This window comes from Pseudorca crassidens, chromosome 11 (genome assembly GCF_039906515.1).
Source record: "Pseudorca crassidens isolate mPseCra1 chromosome 11, mPseCra1.hap1, whole genome shotgun sequence".
In the NCBI taxonomy this organism is placed as follows: Eukaryota; Metazoa; Chordata; class Mammalia; order Artiodactyla; family Delphinidae; genus Pseudorca; species Pseudorca crassidens.
The window spans coordinates 86,333,936-86,358,134 of record NC_090306.1 but is presented as its reverse complement, the minus strand read 5'-3'; the positions used below and the strand labels follow the sequence as shown (position 1 = coordinate 86,358,134).

Here is a 24,199-nt window from a genome sequence, read left to right as displayed (position 1 = left end):
AAGTGAGAGGTCATTGGTCCATCAGTAACCTTTGTGGGAAGGACTAGTAACACCATTAGGAAAATATGCCTCTTAAAGACTCAAGACACAACTATTATCTTCATTTCACTGAAATGGTAATTACACCCTCTATTAACATGGGGAAATTGAAAAGCTTAAGAAAATTGTCCTGAAGTTGAAATATTGGTAATAATTTGCCTGATCTACTATAACCACTGCCTGAAAGCAGTCTAAATTTCAAATATAACATTTAAATATTTTGTAGGAAGTCTTGGAGGATTGCAATTTAAATGTGTATGTGTGTATATATGTATATATTCTCTGTGGGTCTTTCCTTAATCCAGTTTATTATTGCTCTATTTTTGTCACACTAGCCTGAGTCCCCACATTGTTAAACTACGCCATACTACATTGTGTTCAATTTGTATCTCAACCAAGAAGAATTACATACACATTGCAAGGGTCCTCCTGACACTGATGAAAAGATTTAAAGATATCAAACTAGATTAAAATAGATAACAAGAGGCACAAATAAAACACTGAGATGTACCTAGATGAATGAGGTGAATGTTTATATGAGGAAGCCAGTAATAAAGATCATCATTTTCAGTGTGTTTCTTGAGTCAGTTTTGTTGGTAGATTCATAAAACCAATCATCCTCACCATTTTTTTCTCATTAAAACACCAAAATACACCCCACTCTACTACGACCTTAATCCTAATACAAACACCAATGACCTCTTGCCTCTTCCTTCTTCCTTTCCTCTCCATCACTTCACTGAATCCCAAATTGCAAGGAGATGGATTCATTATTTTGTACTGGAACGTGAGGTCAAGGCTGCCATCTGTAGCGTCTCCTTTACTCATTCAGAACATATCTATACTTACTGTGGTGGCTGCACTTGACCCTATCTGCATGGCTACATTAAGTTTCAGTAGGAAGAAAAAGCCAAATTTCTATAGGCACTACTGATTCCTTTCCAAGCATGGGGATAGACCTATATAACATTTACAGTACTTCCATCTACATCGAAATTTCTATAACTTGACACTCCTAGTGAAATATAGAGCAGTTATAGAAATTTTATGTAGAATAAACTTTTAAGTATTTATATAGGTCAAGTTCCATAACAAGATACTGCCCAAAAGACTGACTGTGATTTATCTAATGTCTATTTGAAATAGGCTGACTTTGTTCAGGGCAGGGAGATCTTTTGTTGTATAAAGATGTTGGTTGTAATGATATTTATACTCATAGGGATTTTGCCACAGACTCTCGGAGGAGTAGAAATGGTAACCACATGTCATTACCACAATGAAAACACATGCAATTCACAAATTAGTAGGCAAACACAATGATTTCTAAAGTTATACCAGTGGACTAGTATATAGTATATTAAATGAATATAGTCTTATGATAACAACAATCTAATTATGAGTCAAAATAATAATTAGGGGATGTAAAGAAAATGAGAACTGGAGACATGTTGACTGCCCATTTTTTTCTAGTAATTTTTTTTTCTCTAGTCATTTTGATCATTAATGAGATTTCTTTTACTCTGCAAACTACTGGTAGAACTAGTCTGTTCTTTTTTCTTTCTTTTTCCTTTTAATCAGACTTGGCACCTAATAATCTACTGTATTACATTTTTAATGATTGATTGTGTGTGTGTGTGTATGTGTATTTTGTCACTTTACGAATATAAATTCTTCAAGGGAAAATGTCACATTTTGGGGGGAAGTGGATATTTATTTGACACCTGTACGAGCCAGGCCTTTTACATTTGACTTAATTCTCACAATAATTCTCTTAAGTAGTTTTATTCTCCACATTTACAGATGTGGAAAACAAGTCTCAGGGAGGACATATAATTTGACCAAAGTCATGCACAGTAATTAGTAAATGGGAGAGTTGAGACTCAAATCCATGTTTTAACCACTACCTTTTCCTTTCCACAAATATGTATCTATCTCTTTCTATGTGCCAAATGCTAGAAGGCACTGGATTTCTTTTCCTCACATCACCTAGTATTATATTCTACACAAAGAGCATTTAGTATTTTCCTGGTTGAGTAAATGCAGGAAAAAAAAAAACCAAAAAACAAAAAACCTCTCTTGTCTTCCTAAAGTTTCAATTTGTGCTATAAATGTCCGAGGCGCCAACTTCTGAGGCAGATTCAGAGTGGCGTTTCTTATGTGGAGTCACAGGAAATGTGCTGACTCAGAAAAGGGAAACTTGGATTTAGGTCCCTGCCCTTCCTCTAACTAGCTGTGTGACTTGGGGTAAGTCACTCAACATCTCTGGTCTTTGGTTTCTCACCTGTAGAACAGGAAGAGTGAGGCTCACTTAAGGTCACTTCATATACTATTGCTTTAAATACATCTGGGGAATTAATAAATATTATTGAGACTAATAATTATTTGAAGTATCCAGAGAAGGAAAAATGTTTTTGATACTGCCCAAGTCTACTGATTGGCTAATATCCATTTGGTTATTAATAAATGACACCTGTTAATATTTCTGTTCTCAACCTAAATGTTTAGAGCTGGGGGTGAATTTTTCATTCACAGGGACTTGAATAAAGTCATCCAACTAAACTGAGAATGAACACAAGCCCATTTATTACTATTTGTAATTTGTTTTGAAGCATTTCTATCTATACTTACGATTTTTTAGTAACCATAGAAAGCAGTAAAAATAATAAAAAGTGAATCTAAAATGCTAAATGAAAACTGTTATCAATATTATATATCATTAATTTAGAATTATAGTTTTACTGTTTATTCACAAGTTTGGTAGATAAACACAATCCCAGCAAAACTCATTTTCTTTTTGTTGCTTCTGTGTTATAGTAAATATCTAGATATGTATATCTTTATATATAACACATATATAATATAGTATATTCATGATTATGTATATGCATATTTATGGGCAGAAATTCTATAAAATGGTTGTATACTAAATATCCATAATGAAAACTATAAATTTTATTGCCAGAGAGTACAAAGTTAAGGGAGTGTGAGTGATAATACTAAACACATCTCCGTTTTACTGCTATATTTTATCTCATCTAAAAATGCACATTTTTGGACATTTTAAACATCTCTGAAATAAGGATGTACCTTACAGTCAATAGTATGTCATAATAAACAATTTGGAGCAATTATTTCATTGTTTAGTGATTTATAAAATACAGGTATATATTAACATGAATGGTGTCTTAGATTTGATGAAATATAGTAAATCACCAATACTATGTTAAAGTATATATACATATATACATATATATATATACTTGCTGAGATTTCCACCAAAAGACTTCTACCAAAATTTTGACATTGATTTTTCAGTCAAATATCAAAAGCAGAAGAATGGAGGCTTTATTTATTCAATCGTGACAAGGAATCATGATTGAAATAATAGAAATCATGAGAGAAATAAAAAGTATTCAGGTATTTAAGTCTCTGTCTCAGTTTTCAGATTTCCTCATCCCCTTCTTAGAAAGTATGTGAAGACTCATGAAACATTTAAAAAGAAAGTAAAAGCATCAGCTAAAATCTTTAACAGATTAGTATGCGGTTGTTTCTCTGTCTCTTTCTTAGTCAACGCTGTTATAGTATTCCATAAACAAAACACATTTTAAGAAATGAGAAATTCTTTGAAAAACATCTACTTTAAACTTGACTCCTCTGAGTGGGTATCTAAAAGATTTCCAGGCCAAAGCGCCTCACTCCATCACTGGATTCTCACCTACGTTTCAGGAGACCACTAAAGTCAAGTTCCCCTGCATCCTCTTGACCTTCTCCACTGTCATTAACAAAAGAAAAGCAAATCCGGGTTTAATGCTGAGACACATACACAAGTTTCCCCCAAACACTCTACACATAACGTATATGCAATTTTGTACTAGCACACAAGTCATAGGACTAAACCAACACAAACACTTTCTTTTCACACAAGTGACATTTTAAGTTTTGGAGAATGTACTTGTGGAAAAGTGAACATGAGGAGCTTGTGTTACTCTACGATTTCAGAAGGCACATTTTTGTAGATTGCATATATAAAAGTGCTTGGATTTGTGTTAAAATAGAGTAACACAAATGCACTTAAGCCAAGCAACACAAAGTACTTTGTTTTTGCAAGTTGGGGGTGCTGGAAACATACCTGTGTAAAAAGCAAAGGACTTTTGCTGATCTCTGTTATTCATGTCAGACAGAGATTGGCTTGGAGGACGAAGTGTACCAGTGTCAAACATATAAGTACAAAACTTATATTCAAAGGTAACCTCTTTGTGTCCATCAATAGATTAATCAGATAATGTGATACCAAAATAACAAAAATGGAGATAGTGCAGAGCTTTTTAAAAGATGCATTCCTTTCTCTTTTAAAGAGAAAGGATTATAAGCTTTTTATTTTCTTATTAATATTTATACCTTTTAAAACGTATTTTCCAAAAATTGTCTTGGAATTGTTGAGCCCTTTACTAGGAGTTTTGAAAAGTGCTTTCCTATAGAGAAATGCATCTTAATTTAGGCATGCACCCACCTTCATGATTTCATATAAACTCTAAATATAATAGAAGCTATGGCGCTGACATTTAAACGGCACTACATATTTACTTACGTGTTTCATTTTTTAATGAAGATTTTGTTTCCTGCTCTTTACATATGTTAGTTATGGTTTCTAAGAAAAGAGTCTGTGGGTTTAAAAACAGTGTGTATAACATGTAAGTTATAAGAATTGAGCTCAAATAATGTGTTTTCAAAATTTCTCTAATAGCACGTATTTGGAGAAGACCTTTTGACATAAACACAGCTCTATTCTCTCAAAGCCCAAAACTTAGTAGATTACGTCTTCCTCTCTTAAAATAGACTTACACATAGGATGAATGTAGTTTTAGATCTATGCATTTGCTGAACGTGGGGTGAAGGGAAGGTAAGAGATTTTGAAAGTTATGACATAAAAAAATACAATTGGGGATTCCCTGGTGGCGCAGTGGTTGAGAGTCCACCTGCCGATGCAGGGGACACGGGTTCATGCCCCGGTCGGGGAAGATCCCACATGCCGCGGAGCGGCTGGGCCCATGAGCCATGGCCGCTGGGCCTGCGCGTCCGGAGCCTGTGCTCCGCCATGGGAGAGGCCACAACAGTGAGAGGCCCGCGTACCGCAAAAAAAAAAAAAAAAAAAAAAATACAATTGACTGATCAGGAAGTATTAAATATCTTTTAAAAGTAATTACAATTTTCATTTGTTCAAAATTTAGGAGGGAACTATGACTTTTATTAACAGACTAGATCATTGTTTTATGCTAGTTTCAGATGACTTTCCTTATTCAACAACACTGTTATGTGGATTCAGTCTTAAGAACAAAACATTTGCTCTCATGAATGAATTTGTATTTTGGAAGAATTAAGTACAGAGCGTAAAATAATGGCAGGAAAAGGCTAGTCACATTTCTCATAGGCTAGAAAATTCTTTTCATTTTTCTTCTTTGACCCCCCTGATGTTTCAGCCTTGGCAGCTGCAAAATAAATCAAGTAAGTATCTATATTTTGCCTTTCTACAATGTTCTTTATTCCAGCAGACTCAGTGGTCTTTCATTTAGGATAATTCCACATTTAAATAGTGCTAACTTCAGTAAGTAGCTACTTAATTGCAGTTTTCTGGGCACATGGTTTAATTGCTCCATACGTGATTTCTAGATAAAAGGCAATGTAAGTTTTCTGATATCACTTAACTGATGCTATATGAGATGTGTATTGTTATATATTTTTGTGGGCCATTTGGTAGAAAATAATGCAATTAAGGAAGAAGCCTCATAGACCCATACAATGGGAGCTTCCTATAACAAGAATATTCTAAAAAATGATCAGCATATTACACGAGTTGGCACATTAAACCCACAGCTTCTCTTGAACACTAACTTTTGACTATTTAGCATGTTTGACTTCAGTGAAGAGTCGATCTCACTTGGAATATTGAGTGTGGAGGAAGGGAAAGTGTGTTTTGAAAGTCTTCCACTTTCATGTTATACAAAAGCTACCTAGATTACCCTTTTGAAGTTACCTTCTCTTGAAAGCAGATCTGATGTCAATGTTTGGAGTAGTCCCAGTAGATTCTTTGAAAGGAAAGAAAACAATAAAATAAATACCCATTAAGAAGGCAGTTTTGTGTTCAGTTCCTTTCCAGGCTGTGGGGATTCTTCAGATGGAAGGAATGCCAGATGAAGGGGGGATGGTTCTCTTCCAAATGGCTGAGCTGCGGAGGCATCACACCTCATCCCCCCTCACACAGAATCAATGAAAGGACTTTAGGAGTTACCGTATCCAGTTGTCATTCCACCTGTATGCCCGTTAGAGTCACCTAAGGAGCTTAAAAAATGTCAGCTTCTTGATCTCCCTGCTGGAGATCTTGATTCACCAGATCAGGGATGGGCTCCCAGAAATCAATATTCTGAAAACGCCCCTCAGGTGATTCTCAGAGATGCCTGGCCAGGTTGAAGAAGCAGTGGTCAGGACCAAATTCCCACTTACAGAAATCTCGACAGCACCACCACCCATGGTCACCCAGCCTCTGCTTGACAACTCTCAGACTGGGACCCTCACAACCTTCTGTTGTGCCTCTCTATAGCTTTAAGGAAAGAGCTTGTGCTAATGTGAAGACAAAGTTCACCTTCTCTTAATTTCCACCTTTTGATTCTCATCTGCCTAAACACTTCTCAAGGACATGGATAATGGCCTTTTCCTTCTGTGTGGCAGCCCTTCCCCTATTTACAATGGGTCATAAATGCCTGGCCTCCTTCATCTACACATTCAAGCTGAAGGGGGGCATAGTTCCTGGATTCCTCAATCTCCCAGTCACCCTACTCCAGGAGGGATCCCAGTGGAGGTATGGTACCCATGGCCAGAGGCGTTACTTCAAATGCGGAACGAGTAGCGTGTTACAGAGAGTGGTACCGCTTCCTAAACCTAGACCCTGTAACACTTGTAACGCTCTGGTTTTAAATTACCTCAGCTTTGTCTTTTGTAGCTACATCACACTTTGGATTCATTTTAAGTTTATGATGTTTGCTGCCAAGTCAACTTTCCCTGTGTATACTTATCGAAGTATTGTCTTTTCCCCTATGTACATATATAGCTTTAATTATTCCTATTAAATTCACTCTTGGCAGTACACAGAACATATAGATGAAGAACTTCCGTATCTGACATCAGTCCTTATGAGAGGAATCCTCCCTTCTACCTGGGTACCCTGGCATCTTCATCCCATATTAACTTATCCCAAACCTGAGTGGGAATAAGAGGACCAAACGAAACAGGCACATTCAGTAGCAGCAAAAAAGTCATCGGCCCTTATCTCAGAGATTAAATAGCATGGATAGCATGGATAAGGGACATTTACAATACATTCCTCCAAATTCTGTTTGTAAATTGTCTCATAACAATTTAATTCAGCAGGCTTGCTGAGACTACCACAATCAGAAACACACACAGTTTTAAAGGAAATTTTATTTCCAAAATCTCATACTAATAAATGGCCTTATTCTCCTCTATCCTCTCATACCTCATAAACATAAAAAAATTAAACTTATCCAGACTAGAAGTCTGTCTTACCATGTACTTCAAGATCGAAGGAACAGCTGTCAAACTTATCCTTATAGGTGACCTCGCATCTGTAGTTTCCGGCATAGTTCTCTTTAGCCTGGATGATCTGCATCTCAAATGTGTACACCTGCAATGAAATGTATCCGGACATATTTCAGCCCTACCTTGCCGACAGAAAGAGGCCATCACATTGCAGTGATTTTCCCAGTTCCTCAGCATTGGCTTAAAGACGTGTCTGTATCTGGGGATTCCGGTACAATGTTCTCAGTATGGGAGGGGTCAAGGCAATGTTCTGAAGCCCCTGGGGACAGCAGGGCAACGCATTAGAGTGTAAACACTAGGAATGGGAACTCCAGCAGACGTTCTGGGACTGAAGTCTCTCAAAGATGAACCGAAAATGACCTTTTACGCACACAGAGGAATGAGCTGGCTGAGCCCCTGTGGCAGGAGGTCAGGGTCATACCCGACTGTGCCTTTCGAAGGTTTCCTTCAGCTGGAGGTGCTTCCCAGCTTTGCTGGCCAGGTCCATCCATTTCCCTTTGAACCATTTGATAGTGGGCTTTCTAAGAAGATCTTCGGCCTTGACTTTGGCTATAAAGGTGATACTTCCACCTAAGAAAAAAGCACAAGTAATTCAGACTGTGGTTTTAAAATTGCCATTTGTTTTGCTCTTGGATGGAAGGAGTTAGACAGGAATACACTGCATAACCTATGATGTTAATGGCACTGCTGGAATTGAACAATTAAAGGGCCCTGATTTTTTTTTTTGAGTACCCTAGTTATTAGGATACTCTAACTGCTTCTGCTTTTGAGGTTTATGGAGCAGAAAAAGAGCAATGGGGAAATCAGTGGAAATAATTTTTGTTTGGAATTCAAGCAAAAGTAATATGTATAAAATAACATATACAGGCGTACCTCATTGTATTGCACTTTGCTTTATTGTACTTCAAAGATAGTTTTTCTTTTTTATTTAATTTCTGAATTTTATTTTATTTTTTATACAGCAGATTCTTATTAGTTATCTATTTTATACATATTAGTGTATATATGTCAATCCCCATCTCCCAATTCATCTCACCACCACTCCTCCACTTTCCCTCCTTGGTGTCCATACGTTTGCTCTCTACATCTGTGTCTCTATTTCTGCCTTTCAAACCAGTTCTTCTGTACCATTTTTCTAGATTCCACATATATGCATTAATATACGATATTTGTTTTTCTCTTTCTGATTTACTTCACTCTGTATGAGTCTCTATGCCCATCCACGTCTCTAAAAATGACCCAATTTCATTCCTTTTTATGGCTGAGTAATATTCCATTGTATACATGTACCACATCTTCTTTATCCATTCGTCTCTCGATGGGCATTTAGGTTGCTTCCATGACCTGGCTATTGTAAATAGTGCTACAATGAACATTGGGGTGCAGGTGTCTTTTTGAATTATGGTTTTCTCTGGGTATATGCCCAGGAGTGGGATTGCTGGGTCATATGCTAATTCTATTTTTAGTTTTCTAAGGAACCTCCATACTGTTCTCCATAGTGGCTGTATCAATTTACATTCCCACCAACAGTGCAAGAGGGTTCCCTTTTCTCCACACCCTCTCCAGCATTTGTTGTTTGTAGGTTTTCTGATGATGCCCATTCTTACTGGTGTGAGGTGATACCTCACTGTACTTTTGATTTGCATTTCTCTAATAATTAGTGATGTTGAGCAGCTTCTCATGTGCTTCTTGGCCATCTGTATGTCTTCTTTGGAGAAATGTCTATTTAGGTCTTCTGCCCATTTTTTTGATTGGGTTGTTTGTTTTTTAAATATTGAGCTGCATGAGCTCTTTATATATTTTGGAGATTAATCCCTTGTCGATCACTTCATTTGTCTACAAATTGAAGGTCTGTGGCAACCCTGCATCAGGCAAGTCTATTGGTGTCATTTTATCCAACAGTATTTGTTCACTTCAGGTTTCTGTGTCACATTCCGGTGATTATTGCAATATTTCAAACTTTATCATTATTATTGTATTTGTTATGGTGATCTGTGATCAGTGATCTTTGATGTTACTATTACAAAAAGATTACAACTCACTGAAGGTCTCAGATAACAGAATTTCTTACCAAGAAAGTATCTTTAATTAAGGTACGTACATTATTTTTTAGACACAACACTATTGCATACTTAATAGACTATAGTATAGTGTAAGCATAACTTTTGTATGCACTAGGAGACCAAAAAATTCTTGGGACTTGTTTTAGTATGATATTTGCTTTACTGTGGTAGTCTGGAACCAAATCCACAGTATGTTCAAGGTATGCATAAATATGAAAAATATGAAATAAAAAAATTGGAAAACACACACACAATACACATATATATGTATACATATATGTATATAATATATATATATACACACATAGATTTTTTCCATCCTTCTTATTAGGCAAGATAATGACAAGTCTGGAATCATAAGAATATGACTAAATGAAACTGATCTTTTTGATGTAAACACTCCTGTCTTTTTTTTTTTTGGTTATTTCTGAGATATATATTTTAAAAAAATAACTATAATTATGACTTACAACATTATACCAGAACATATAAGATTTATAGAAATTTCATGTAATGTCTGAAACATTTATATTAACATATTTCAATACAAATAACCCAATGAGAGTTCAGTATTAGTTGTTTTTTGTTTGTTTGTTTATACCGCAGGTTCTAATTAGTCATCAGTTTTACACACATCAGTGTACACATGTCAATCCCAATCGCCTAATTCAGTACACCACCATCCCCACCCCACCACAGTTTTCCCCACTTGGTGTCCATACGTTTTTTCTCTACATTTGTGTCTCAAATTCTGCCCTGCAAACTGATTCATCTGTACCATTTTTCTAGGTTCCACATACATGCGTTAATATATGATATTTGTTTTTCTCCTTCTGACTTATTTCACTCTGTATGACAGTCTCTAGATCCATCCATGTCTCAACAAATGACTCAATTTCGTTCCTTTTTATGGCTGAGTAATACTCCATTGTATATACGTACCGTATCTTCTTCATCCATTCGTCCCTCGATGGACATTTAGGTTGCTTCCATGTCCTGGCTATTATAAATAGTTCTGCAATGAACACTAGGGTGCATGTGTCTTTTTGAATTATGATTTTCTCTGGGTATATGCCCAGGAGTGGGATTGCTGAGTCATATGGTAATTCTATTTTTAGGTTTTTAAGGAACCTCCATACTGTTCTCCATAGTGGCTGTATCAATTTACATTCCCACCAACACTGCAAGAGGGTTCCCTTTTCTCCACACCCTCTCCAGCATTTGTTGTTTGTAGATTTTCTGATGATGCCCATTCTAACTGGTGTCAGGTGATACCTCATTGTAGTTTTGATTTGCATTTCTCTAATAATTAGTGATGTTGAGCAGCTTTTCATGTGCTTCTTTGCCATCTGTATGCCTTCTTTGGAGAAATATCTATTTAGGTCTTCTGCCCATTTTTGGATTGGGTTGTTTGCTTCTTTAATATTGAGCTGCATGAGCTGTTTATATACTTTGGAGATTAATCCTTTGTCTGTTGATTCATTTGCAAATATTTTCTCCCATGCTGAGGGTTGTATATTCGTCTTGTCTATGGTTTCCTTTGCTGTGCAAAAGCTTTGAAGGTTCATTAGGTCCCATTTGTTTATTTTTACTTTTATTTCCATTACTCTAGGAGGTGGATCAAAAAAGATTTTGCTGTGATTTATGTCAAAGAGTGTTCTTCCTATGTTTTTCTCTAAAAGTTTTATAGTGTCCAGTCTTACATTTAGGTCATGAATCCATTTTGAATTTATTTTTGTGTATGGTGTTAGGGAGTGTTCTAATTTCATTCTTTTACATGTAGCTGTCCAGTTTTCCCACCACCACTTACTGAAGAGACTCTCTTTTCTCCATTGTATATCTTTGCCTCCTTTGTCATAGATTAGTTGACCATAGGTGCGTGGGTTTATCTCTGGGCTTTCTATCTTGTTCCATTGATCTATGTTTCTGTTTCTGTGCCAGTACCATATTGTCTAGATTACTGTAGCTTTGTAGTATAGTCTGAAGTCAGGGAGTCTGATTCCTCCAGCTCTGTTTTTTTCCCTCAGACTGCTTTGGCTATTCGGGGTCTTTTGTGTCTCCATACAAATTTTCAGATGATTTGCTCTAGTTCCATAAAAAATGTCATTGGTAATTGGATAGGGATTGCATTGAATCTGTAAATTGCTTTGGGTAGTATATTCATTTTCACAATATTGAATCTTCCAATACAAGAACATGGTATATCTCTCCATCTGTTGGTATCATCTTTAATTTCTTTCAGCAGTGTCTTATAGTTTTCTGCATACAGATCTTTTGTTTCCCTAGGTAGGTTTATACCTAGGTATTTTATTATTTTTGTTGCAATGGTAAATGGGAGTGTTTCCATAATTTCTCTTTCAGATTTTTCATCATTAGTGTATAGGAATGCAAGAGATTTCTGTGCATTGATTTCATATCCTGCAAATATACCAAATTCATTCTTTAGCTCTATTACTTTTCTGGTGGCATTTTTAGGATTCTCTATGTATAGTATCATGTCATCTGCAAGCAGTGACAGTTTTACTTCTTCTTATCCAATTTGTATTCCTTTTATTTGTTTTTCTTCTCTGATTGCCGTGGCTAGGACTTCCAAAACTATGTTGAATAATAGTGGTGACAGTGGACATGGACATCCTTGTTTCGTTCCTGCTCTTAGAGGAAATGCTTTCAGGTTTTCACCATTGAGAATGATGTTTGCTGTGGGTTTGTTGTATATGGCCTTTATTATGTTGAGGTAGGTTCCCTCTATGCCCACTTTCTGGAGAGTTTTTATCATAAATGGGTGTTGATTTTTGTCAAAAGCTTTTTCTGCATCTATTGAGATGATCATATAGTTTTTATTCTTCAATTTGTCAATATGGTGTATCACATTGATTGATTTGTATATATTGAAGAATCCTTGCATCCCTGGGATAAATCCCACTTGATTATGGTGTATGATCCTTTTAATGTGTTGTTGGATTCTGTTTGCTAGTATTTGTTGAGGAGTTTTGCATCTATATTCATCAGTGATATTGGTCTGTAATTTTCTTTTTTTGTAGTATCTTTGTCTGGTTTTGGTATCAGAGTGATGGTGGCCTCATAGAATGAGTTTGGGAGTGTTCCTTCCTCTCCAGTTTTTTGGAAGAGTTTGAGAAGGATGGGTGTTAGCTCTTCTCTAAATGTTTGATAGAATTCACCTGTGAAGCCATCTGGTCCTGGACTTTTGTTTGTTGGAAGATTTTTAATCACAGTCTCAACTTCACTACTTGTGATTCGTCTGTTCATATTTTCTTTTTCTTCCAGGTTCAGTCTTGGAAGGTTATACCTTTCTCAGAATTTCTTCCAGGCTGTCCATTTATTGGCATACAGTTGCTTGTAAGTAGTCTCTTAGGATGCTTTGTATTTCTGGGGTGTCTGTTGTAACTTCTCCTTTTTCATTTCTAATTTTATTCATTTGAGTCCTCTCCCTCTTTTTCTTGATGAGTCTGGATAATGGTTTATCAATTTTGTGTATCTTCTCAAAGAACTAGCTTTTAGTTTTATTGATCTTTGCTATTGTTTTCTTTGTTTCTACTTCATTTATTTCTGCTCTGATCTTTATGATTTATTTCCTTCTGCTAACTTTGAGTTTTGTTTGTTCTTCTTTCTCTAGTTCCTGTAGGTGTAGGTTAGATTGTTTACTTGAGATTTTTCTTGTTTCTTGATGTAGGCTTGTATAGCTATAAACTTCTCTCTTAGAACTGCTTTTGCTGCATCCCATAGTTTTTGGATTGCTGTGTTTTCATTGACATTTCTCTCTAGGCATTTTTTGATTTCCTCTTTGATTTCTTCAGTGATCTCTTGGTTATTTAGTAACGTATTGTTTAGCCTCCATGTATTTGTTTTTTTTACGTTTTTTTCCCTGTAATTCATTTCTAATCTCACAGCGTGTGGTCAGAAAAGATACTTGATATGATTTCAATTTTCTTAAATTTACTGAGGCTTGATGTGTGACACAAGATGTGATCTATCCTGGAGAATGTTCCGTGTGCAGTTGAGAAGAAAGTGTAATCTGCTGTTTTTGGATGGAACGTACAATAAATATCAATTAAATCTATCTGGTCTGTTGTGTCATTTAAAGCTTCTGTTTCCTTATTTATTTTCATTTTGGATGATCTGTTCATTGGTGTAAGTGAGGTGTTAAAGTCCCCCACTATTATTGTGTTACTGTCGATTTCCTCTTTTATAGCTGTTAGCAGTTGCCTTATGTATTGAGGCTCTCCTATGTTGTGTGCATACATATTTATACTTGTTATATCTTCTTCTTGGATTGATCCCTTGATCATTATGTAGTGTCATTCCTTGTCTCTTGTAACGTTCTATATTTTAAAGTCTATTTTATCTGTTATGAGTATTGCTACTCGAGCTTTCTTTTGATTTCCATTTGCATGGAATATCTTGTTCCATCCCCTCACTTTCAGTCTGTATGTGTCCCTAGGTCTGAAGTGGGTCTCTTGTAGACAGCATATATATGGGTCTTCTTTTTGTATCCATTCAGCAAGCATGTGTCTTTTGGTTGGAGCATTTAATCCATTCATGTTTAAGGTAATTATTGATATGTATGTTCCTATGACCATTTTCTTAATTGTTTTGGGTTGTTCTTATAGATCTTTTTCATCTCTTGTGTTTCCCACTTAGAGAAGTTCCTTTAGCATTTGTTGTAGAGCTGGTTTGGTGGTGCTGAATTCTCTTAGCCTTTGCTTTTCTGTAAAGCTTTTGACTTCTCCATCAAATCTGAATGAGATCCTTGCTGGGTAGAGTAATCTTGGTTGTAGATTCTTCCCTTTCATCACTTTAAGTATGTCATTCCACTCCCTTTTGGCTTGTAGAGTTTCTCCTGAGAAATCAGCTGTTAACCTTACGGGAGTTCCCTTGTATGTTATTTGTCATTTTTCCCTTGCTGCTTTCAATAATTTTTCTTTGTCTTCAATTATTGTCAATTTGATTACTATGTGTCTTGGCGTATTTCTCCTTGGGTTTATCCTGTATGGGACTCACTGTGCTTCCTGGACTTGGGTGGCTATTTCCTTTCTCATTTTAGGGAATTTTTAGACTACAATCTCTTCAAATATTTTCTCTGGTCCTTTCTCTCTCTCTTCTCCTTCTGGGACTCCTATAATGTGAATGTTGTTGCATTTAATGTTGTTCCAGAGGTCTCTTAGGCTGTCTTCATTCCTTTTCATTCTTTTTTCTTTATTCTGTTCCGCAGCAGTGAATTCCACCTTTCTGTCTTCCAGGTCACTTCTCCGTTCTTCTGCCCCAGTTATTCTGCTATTGATTCCTTCTAGGGTAGTTTTCATTTCAGTTATTGTATTGTTCATCTCTGTTTGTTTGTTCTTTAATTCTTCTAGGTCTTTGTTAAACATTTCTTGCATCTTCTCGATCTTTGCCTCCATTGTTTTTCCAAGGTCCTGGATCATCTTCACTATCATTATTCTGAATTCTCTTTCTGGAAGGTTGCCTATCTCCACTTCATTTAGTTGTTTTTCTGGGGTTGTATCTTGTTCCTTCATCTGGTACATAGCCCTCTGCCTTTTCATCTTGTCTATCTTACTGTGAATGTGGGTTTTGTTCCTCAGGCTGCAGGATTATAGTTCTTCTTGCTTCTGCTGTCTGCCCTCTGGTGGATGAGGCTATCTAACAGGCTTGATGGGAGGGACTGGTGGTGGGTGGAGCTGACTGTTGCTCTGGTGGGCAGAGCTCAGTAAAACTTTAATCCACTTGACTGTTGATGGGTGGGGCTTGGTTCCCTCCCTGTTGGTTGCTTGGCCTGAGGCAACCCAACACTGGAGTCTACTGGGGCTCTTTGATGGGGCTAATGACAGATTCCGGGAGGGCATATGCCAGGTAGTACTTCTGAGAACTTCTGCTGTCAGTGTCCTTGTCCCCATGGTGAGCCACAGCCACCTCCCCGCCTCTGCAGGAGACCCTCCAACACTAGCTGGTAGGTCTGGTTCTGTCTCCCCTGGGGTCACTGCTCTTTGCCCTGGGTCCCGATGCACACACTACTTTGTGTGTGCCCTCCAAGATCGGAGTCTGTGTTTCCCCCAGTCCTGTCAAAGTCCTGCAATCAATTCCCACTAGGCTTCAAAGTCTGATTCTCTAGGAATTCTTCCTCCTGTTGCCGGACCCCCAGGTTGGGAAGCCTGACGTGGGGCTCAGAACCTTCACTCCATTGGGTGGATTTCTGTGGTATACGTGTTCTCCAGTCTGTGAGTCACCCATCCAGCAGTTATGGGATTTGATTTTACTGTGATTGTGCCCCTTCCACCGTCTCATTGTGGCTTCTCCTTTGTCTTTGGATGTGGGGTATCTTTTCTGGTGAGTTCCAGTGTCTTCCTTTCAATGATTGTCCAGTAGCTAGTTGTGATTCTGGTGTTCTTGCAAGAGGGAGTGAGAGCACGTCCTTCTACTCCGCCATCTTTTTGAGTTTATTTTTTCAACACTCCTGTTTGTATTGACTCATTAGACTCAAAGGACACCAAAATTCTAGCCCAGTGGCCCTCCTAGCATTTTGGTGTTTTGCAGAAACACGAGGGGAGCAAAAAGTTTCATTCACATGCAGTGTGCTTCTACATTCTAGACCTGAAAGACGTAATTTTCAGACTGTAGTCAGCTGTGTGTTCATTTGCATATTTGGTGTCAAAGACTAGTTCTGATTACAATATGTTCCTTACAAAAATTCATTTAGTTAAAATTCCTGGACCCCCTGGTCATTCTCTGGCTTACCACCTTGTTTATTTCCTTCATGGCACTTGTGATGGCTTTTGTGATGTTCTGTTTTTTTAAATTTCTTCTTGTTTGCTCCTCCCGTTAATACTGTAAATTCTGAGTGATCACATATTTTACTCAGTGTTCAGCACAGTGTCTAAAACAGGAGGTGTGTAATCGATATGTTTCGAATGAATATATCCAAAGTTGAGCCATCTGTCTGACCAGCTTTCTCTGAGATACTAAATGTAATGATCCAGCATGTCTGCAGATTTATAATCATCTTATGGAACGAGGTGTGTTGAAATGGCAGCAAACACTGGTTCTGAGCTTTAAGATATACCAGGTACTGTTCAAAGTACTTCACAAGTAGTATTATTCCCATTTTACAGATGAGAAAACTGATTTGAACCTACCCTGTCTCCAGGGTCCCGCCACTCAACTACTACGTGTACGGGTTACTGAAATGAAAGCTGTCACTCACTTTTTCAGGTTATAAAAAGCAGGGTTTAGTACATAATACAATAGAATATTTTTCAGCCATGAAAAGGAATGAAGTACTGATTCATGCCACAACTTGGATAGACCATGAAAACATTATGCTAAGTGAAAGAAGCCAGACATAAAAGGTCATATATTATTGTGTGATTCCATTTATATTAAATATCCAGAATAGGGAAATTCTTAGAGACAGAGCAGATTAGTGGTTGCCAGGGGTTAGAGGGAGAATGAGGGATAACTCTCAATGCGATACAAGGTTTCTTTTTGGGGTGATGAACATATTTGGGAACTTGGTTGCGCAACATTGAGTGTACTAATAGCTACTGATTATTCACTTTGAAACGGTTAATTTTATGTTATGTGAATTTCATGTTTATTTGAAAAAAAAAACAGGATTTAATGCTTGGCACTCACCAACTTTCACTGTTCCACCTTGAGGCTTTTCCACGAACAGGGTGGACAGCTGATTGTTGGCAGTCTGCTTATCCTGGTCCTCCCCTGATGGTGATTCTCCAACAGACCATTCTAATGAGCAGAAAGGAGGAAAAGGATCATTCCAGGGCCAGGTTCTTCTTGGGCAGACTTACCTGGGTTTGTTGTTCTTGTCAATGCTGAAGCTTGTCTTTGTCTAATTAACCTGGATAAATATAACATCTTTCTTTCTATCCACCTCCCCGACAGCCATCAGTAGAGAGTGACAGATTCCCATTCTTACAGGGATATCTCTTCCATGATGGGATCAAGGAACATTTTCTAATTCCTAGAAATAGCAAAACTTTTCAGGAAGGTTGTTACTCTTTCCTGGCAGACAAGTTTCCTTTGTTTCCCAATCCTGCCTGTCCCCTGATAAATAATGGTGGGCAGGCTATGAAAGCAGTACTCTCATTGTTTTTCCAGGTGACTGGCTATAACGTCATGTCTATACAACATCTGAGTTGGAAAAGACTAAAGGGATGGATCAGTTTGCAGCTCAAGTGGGAAAGGTCAGACAAACAAGCCTGGCCTTGAATTTCTAGATGCCTCGCTGTGGTATGACTAGATAATTCTATTTGGGTTGTATAGATGTGGCCATAGTTTGACAAGTAACAGATCACGACCTGCAGGCACAGATTTCAAGAATTCTAGGAGCGTCTTGAAAGGGAAGAAAAAAGCTAGAAAAACAGAAAGAAAAATAAACTCTTTGAGGCTTTCCCATGAAGACAGACAAGCTGGAAATGAAGTTTATTTTGCATTTTCTAGTTTTCACTCCAGGTGCTTAGAAGGTATTAATCAGCAGTCAACTCCAATGAAGAGGGTAGGAGAGAGAACGGTAGAAAGTTCCCCTGTCTCTGAGAACTGAATGAAGAGAAGTTCCGTTTTAGCCACTTAATAACTGGAAGAAAAATACGTGGGTTGCCAACTCTCAACCTGTTAATGTTCCTTGAAAAGGAGGAAATGTAGATTTAGTCATTCTAGTTCCCATGTATCAAGCATGCTTAGTATTCCTATTCATAGGCCATCATTTTCACAATGAAGTTAGGCAATGTAGTCACATGATTACACAATTTAAAAAAATACCCAAATTGATGTGAAAATTTTATGTTGTGTGTAATTGTAATATTCATAGTAATAGCAAGTAGTGGCCATTAATGTTTGGAACAAGAGGACAAGGATTTTTTTTGTTTTGTTCATTTCTATATCTGCGTCTGCAAAAATGCCTGGCCTGTAAGACTCCCATAGCAGGATAATAGTAGGCCCTCAAACAAATTTGTTGAATGAATAAATGAACAAATAAATAAATAACCATCCAGAATTGTGGCTCCATGCAGAATTTGGAGGTGTTCTTTCAACGGTATGTAAATTTCCATAAAAATATGAATTATTATCTAATGTTGATACATCCCAGGAATGGCGATTTTAAAAGTCTCTTCATCTCTGTGTATTTGCCAAATGTTAAAAATGATAGTGATAATGAAACAAATGAACCTGTGGTATACGTGACTAGATTCCTGAATTTGTGTGTGTGTGTGTGTGTGTGTGTGTGTGTGTGTGTGATGCAAAACTAATTGTTTCTCAATGCATTAGTTTTCTAGTCAGAGGAATGTAATAAGAGATTGCTATAAAAGCTACAAACTGAATAAAACCAAGATTAGAATCAAATACAGCTTCAAGAAATGAGGTCATTAGTGATTACTATATTAGGATGGGGTCGGGACGCCTTGCTTCTGGCGTGTGCTCACCTGAATCTTTTCTTTCCAGGGCCCGACTACCCGAACCTGAAAGGAAAGCGTGATTTGGATGATACAAGGGGTAGGGGGAGAAAATGGAGTGCTGACTTCAACCTTCTCGGATCCCCCAAATCCTGTCTCTTTTCATGATGGGGAGAAAAAAAGCTAGAAGTTGGGTTGGATGGAAAATCAGTAGGGCTTTAATTTTGAAAACGTCTATAAAAAGTATGTGTTTTATTTAAAAAATAATAATAAAATTTTAAAAAATCCAAATATCTACAGAACAGGGGAAAAGAGTATATAGCCGGAAATGAAAGACATTTTTGCCCCTAAAATTTATACCCAAGAGTTACTACTTTTATTTATTTCACAAAGAACCTAGGGGCAGGACAGGAATAAAGACAGAAAGAAAGCCTCTTTTTAAAAAGTTTCTCATGTTAAAAAAAAGAAATTGCCATGAAAGCCAACATTTTCCCTCTTTGGCAAGACCTGAGTCCCCTGCTCTGAGCGTTGTCTCATCAAGGTGCCCTGTCTGTTCATTATCTTTACTGTCAATTAGTAATAAATTACAAAGTGGGGAAAGGGGTTGGAATCATCCTAACCTGGAGGCAGGGCACCAGGCGGGGAGGCTTCCTCTTCGTCTGAAATAAGAAAGAGGAATAAAAAGTTAAGGAGAAAAGAACTTCATCCTGAGTATCCTGAGAAAAGAGAAATCTGCAAAAGAAGAAGAGAAACTACACAAAACACTTAACTGATGACTAAGCCTTAGAAGACTTTCCACCTGAAAGACTAGACTTCAGGATTTAAGGCAAAAGAGAAAAATAAACAAATAAAAGGGTGAGAGAGTTGGGTAATCCCAATGAAAGCAGCTTTAAAAATGGTACTCTATGCAAACGTTTTATATAATTGTAAGCTAGGAAAAAAATGAATGCTAAAAATCTAACCCTGATGACATCAGCAGTGGAGGTGGTTTTCGAGTTCTTATTTTGTAGCCAAAGTCACTGACAGCATAATTCATATACCGCATTCATTTGGACACAGACACGAAAGCATATGCTTTTATGTAATTGGAAAACTCAATACCCCCAGAAAACCTTATAATTAATTCCCCTTCTATATTTAGGTAACAAAAGTCAACATTAGCTAGTATAAATCAATTTGTCATACTTACTAAGTTCACCAATAATTATTATAGGGACTTTATCTGTTTTTTCCCAAGATTATATTGGTGTTGGCCAATATAATTTGAAAAACATTTACCAATTTGTAAAATATTTACAAATATTTTATATATGTGTAAAATATTTACCCATTTGTAAAATTCAAAAGATGCCTTGTAGTGTTTGTGCAAAGACACTGAATATTCCCTTCTCTAAAATGTCTAAATTTCAAAGTGTCTTACATTTTAGATGCTTAAATAGATATTTGGTGTTATCTGAACCTCTGCCTCTTCCCTCCCAAAGCATGAAGACTAGTGTTAGTGTAAATAATAATAATCTTTGTATTTAAAATATTCGAATAATTACGGGTTTCAAAATGTGAACTTAAATGACTATATAAAATAGGATACAGAAAACAAATGCACATGACTGTTAATTAAAAAGTGTTTTAAAAATTTCTGACAAGAGGTGAAAGGGCACAGGCATAACCTATTAGTATATTTACAACATATGTTATTTACTAGTCTGAAATTTCTTAAACTGTCAACCAGAGATATGTTTTGTTACTTTTTAACAAAATAACTAATGTAATATATAGAGAACCTTAATGTCATATCTTCAGAACCTAAGAGGCGATTCACTGGATACTGTGGGATTCGGGATTCTTCAGAGGAAGCTTTCTGTGGTCAAAGAAGCTTGCAAAACGCTAGGCTAAATAAAGTTAAATGCTTGTGTTTTATTGTATTGTTTGTGTACTTTTACCGAAGGATATCTCAAAGCCATCAGTGTGCTCATGTGTGTTGGCACTGGGGATGGAGATAAGAAATGATACACTATTAACATTTCGCAAACTTAGTTCACATTTGAATCCTTTTCTCCTGGAATGTCCATTAATTTTCCACAAAATCTTGCATTTGGAGAAGTATAGGTATTTCTGAGCTCTTAGGGGAATTCTGTATTTCAGAAGACTGCTAAACAATTAAAATTTTACATAACCAAAAATAAAATACCTTGCAATTTTTCTATTTTATTTGCCGTACATTTAACTCAGTATGTAGTATTTTATTCTTGACACCTATTTGAAGGCCTTTACTAAACTATGTAAAGAATCTTGATCTAAAGTCCTGTAAAAATTCTTGAAAATGAAGTTTTAAAACTCAACCACATCCTAGAAAGGAGCTTCCTTTGTTATATATAAACTAGAAACTAGAACCATTTTTAGTCAGATGAACACTTCATTTTATACAGGTTTGGTGGTTGTTTGCTTTGTGCACAGTGCCTAATAAACCCTTGAGTTAATTGTTTAGAATGCAAAATGATTGGGAAAAGAGTGTTCACACACGTTCATAAAACTAAAGTGAAAAGAGAAGCCATTTTTTAAGCAAACATTTGATGGGTGAGTAGTTTCAAAGTCCACTAAATGTTAAGACTATGTGGGGGACACACACAACTATTTTAGACTATTAAGACAACACATATGAAAGCAGTGCTTCAAAGTATCATAAAAGATACTCTAGATGGTCCAACATTATTTCCAAACAGTAATTACTTCTCAGTGGGCAACATTTGAGTCATTGTACATGCATTTTCAAATTTACTGAAGTGCTAGAAAAATACAGTTGACGAGGGGCAACATTTACTGTTTCCCTTCTTTTAAATGGAGTTTTGGGAAGTTTCCTGGTGGCCTAGTGGTTAGGATTCTGGGCTTTCACTGCAGTGGCCTGGGTTCAATCCCTGGTCCGGGAACTGAGATCCTGCAAGCCGCATAGTACGCCCCAAATAAATTAATAAATACAAATTTTAAAAATAAATAGAAATAAAACAAAATGTTGATATTTAAATAAATACATAAATAAAAGTAGTTTTGGTCCTGGCATCCCCTTAGATTGGGAAATATAGCTAAGATGTTGGGATTCTGACCCCAAATACCTGAAAAGTTGTCTGGTTGAATTTGGTTGAGTTGGTTAAGAATGAGAGGTTTAATTGTTCTTATTTACCATAGAAAAACAGGTTCTACTGCTAGGAGGGAAACTGAATATCCAAACCTTCTGGGTTATGCCTGATCCAACATCACATATATGAAAGGCATGGCATCATACAAAGAACATTTTCAAACAAAAAATAAAATATATGTCATATTTTCTTGTTTTCTATTTAAAAGTGACTACAGTGATGATGAAAACTTAAACATCTATTTTTGGCTCTTTAGAATACAGCCTACATGACACCACGGACCGAAAGCGACAGACTTATCTTCCCTAGCTATGTAGAAGGGAAATTTACCAAAATGTGTCTTTAAGTCATGGGAAAATAGCATTTATAAAACCATAAAAATGATTCTTTCAACACAGAAGTTCCCAATGAAGAACACCTGGAAAGTAGGGAAAGAATTTGGTCTCATATTACAAGCCTGGAATTTTTGGGGGGGTCCACAGAAGGAAATCTGGAATGTGAGGGAGAGAACGCCAGAGACAGTGGAACGTATACATTCCTATAAATCTCCAAGTTCTCTTGGGCATAAAATAACTTCTACCTATGGCTGACTTAAATCGCCTTTTTAAATCAATTTTTAAAGTATACGTACTTGGGACAATTGTTGAGATTTTAGAATAAAAGCATATAAAATTAAAATGTACTGTGAACAAACCTCAGTTAAATACTGATACAATACCTTGTTTGATGTAGACAAATTTATGAATTCCTCAAGCAGAGTAATCAGTTGTAGTAAGTATTGGCATATGTTACCAAAATAATAACAGCAACAAAAACAACCACATATAGAAGGCAATAACAAAAACAGCTAACATTAATTCAACATGTTGTGAGGCATTTGATTAATTTATCATATTTTCTGAATGAGAAGACACATGTCTCCATGCTTTGGTGCTTCTGAAATCAGGATTCATCTTACCATAAATACGTTTATTTAATGAGTTTTTTTCTCCCCCAAATCTATTAAATCAATGTTGTATTTTATAATCGTTGTGTTTTAAAATCGAGAAGTACAGTGATATTAATTTGTAACAAAGTTCATTACAAAGAAATCATGTAGTTGGAATACACAGGTAAAGCAGAGACATTTTAGTAGATGGTTGATTGTCTGATACCTAAAGGTAAAATGGCACAAAAATATTTTAGCATGCTATTAAGGAGCACCAAGATAAAGATACTGCAGATGTAAAGGGACCTAAATGAAGAAAAACCTTAATCATTCTTTTAATTAAAAAAAAATCATAGCATGTAGGAGAAGTTCGCTGGAACTTCTGCTGATTCACTTCCTCATCTGACAACCACATTCATGCCAAAAGAATCTTCATCTCAAATTATGAGATCGTTAATACACACAGGGTTCATTCATGATAGTTTGTGGCAATGTTAGTGATGATGCCTGGGAAAAGAAAGTAAGTTTTTACTTCCATTGCAACAATTACCAAGGGCAGTAATTTTTCTGGAAGGAAAATAAAAAGAGGCAGTAACTATCCCAATTGGGCTTACCCAAAAATATACCGACTATAAACTGATAAATTACAAAATTAAAAATCAAAAATTGGGACTTCCCTGCGTGGCACAGTGGTGAAGAATCCGCCTGCCAGTGCAGGGGACACGGGTTTGAGCCCCGGTCCCGGAAGATCCACATGCCATGGAGCAACTAAGCCCACGCACCACAACTACAGAGCCTGCTCTCTAGAGCCCGCCAAGCCACAACTACTGAGCCTGCGCGCCTAGAGCCGGTGCTCCCCAACAAGAGAAGCCCCCGCTTGCCGCAACTAGAGAAAGCCCACACGCAGCAACAAAGACACAACGCGACCAAAAATTAAAAAAATAATTAATTAAAAAAAAGTCATCTTTAAAAATAAGTAAAAAATAAAATAAAAATCAAAATTTA

At 36.7% G+C, this 24,199-nt stretch overlaps 1 protein-coding gene across 13 annotated transcripts in view; it reads right to left on the bottom strand.

The window, feature by feature from the left end:
• The window catches only part of MYBPC1 (myosin binding protein C1), a 93,965-nt gene that overhangs the window by 45,837 nt on the left and 23,929 nt on the right, over positions 1 to 24,199 (bottom strand). For 8 of the 13 annotated variants that reach the window (XM_067697698.1, XM_067697708.1, XM_067697699.1 and 5 more), the window contains 7 exons: positions 19,756 to 19,794; positions 19,166 to 19,201; positions 17,361 to 17,471; positions 8,072 to 8,220; positions 7,618 to 7,735; positions 6,071 to 6,122; positions 3,755 to 3,811 (listed from right to left, as the gene is read on the bottom strand). In XM_067697698.1, coding sequence (XP_067553799.1) covers positions 3,755 to 3,811; positions 6,071 to 6,122; positions 7,618 to 7,735; positions 8,072 to 8,220; positions 17,361 to 17,471; positions 19,166 to 19,201; positions 19,756 to 19,794 — 562 coding nt within the window. The remainder of the gene's footprint in view (positions 1 to 3,754; positions 3,812 to 6,070; positions 6,123 to 7,617; positions 7,736 to 8,071; positions 8,221 to 17,360; positions 17,472 to 19,165; positions 19,202 to 19,755; positions 19,795 to 24,199) is intronic. The other 5 variants (XM_067697700.1, XM_067697709.1, XM_067697710.1 and 2 more) reach the window with 2 other exon arrangements.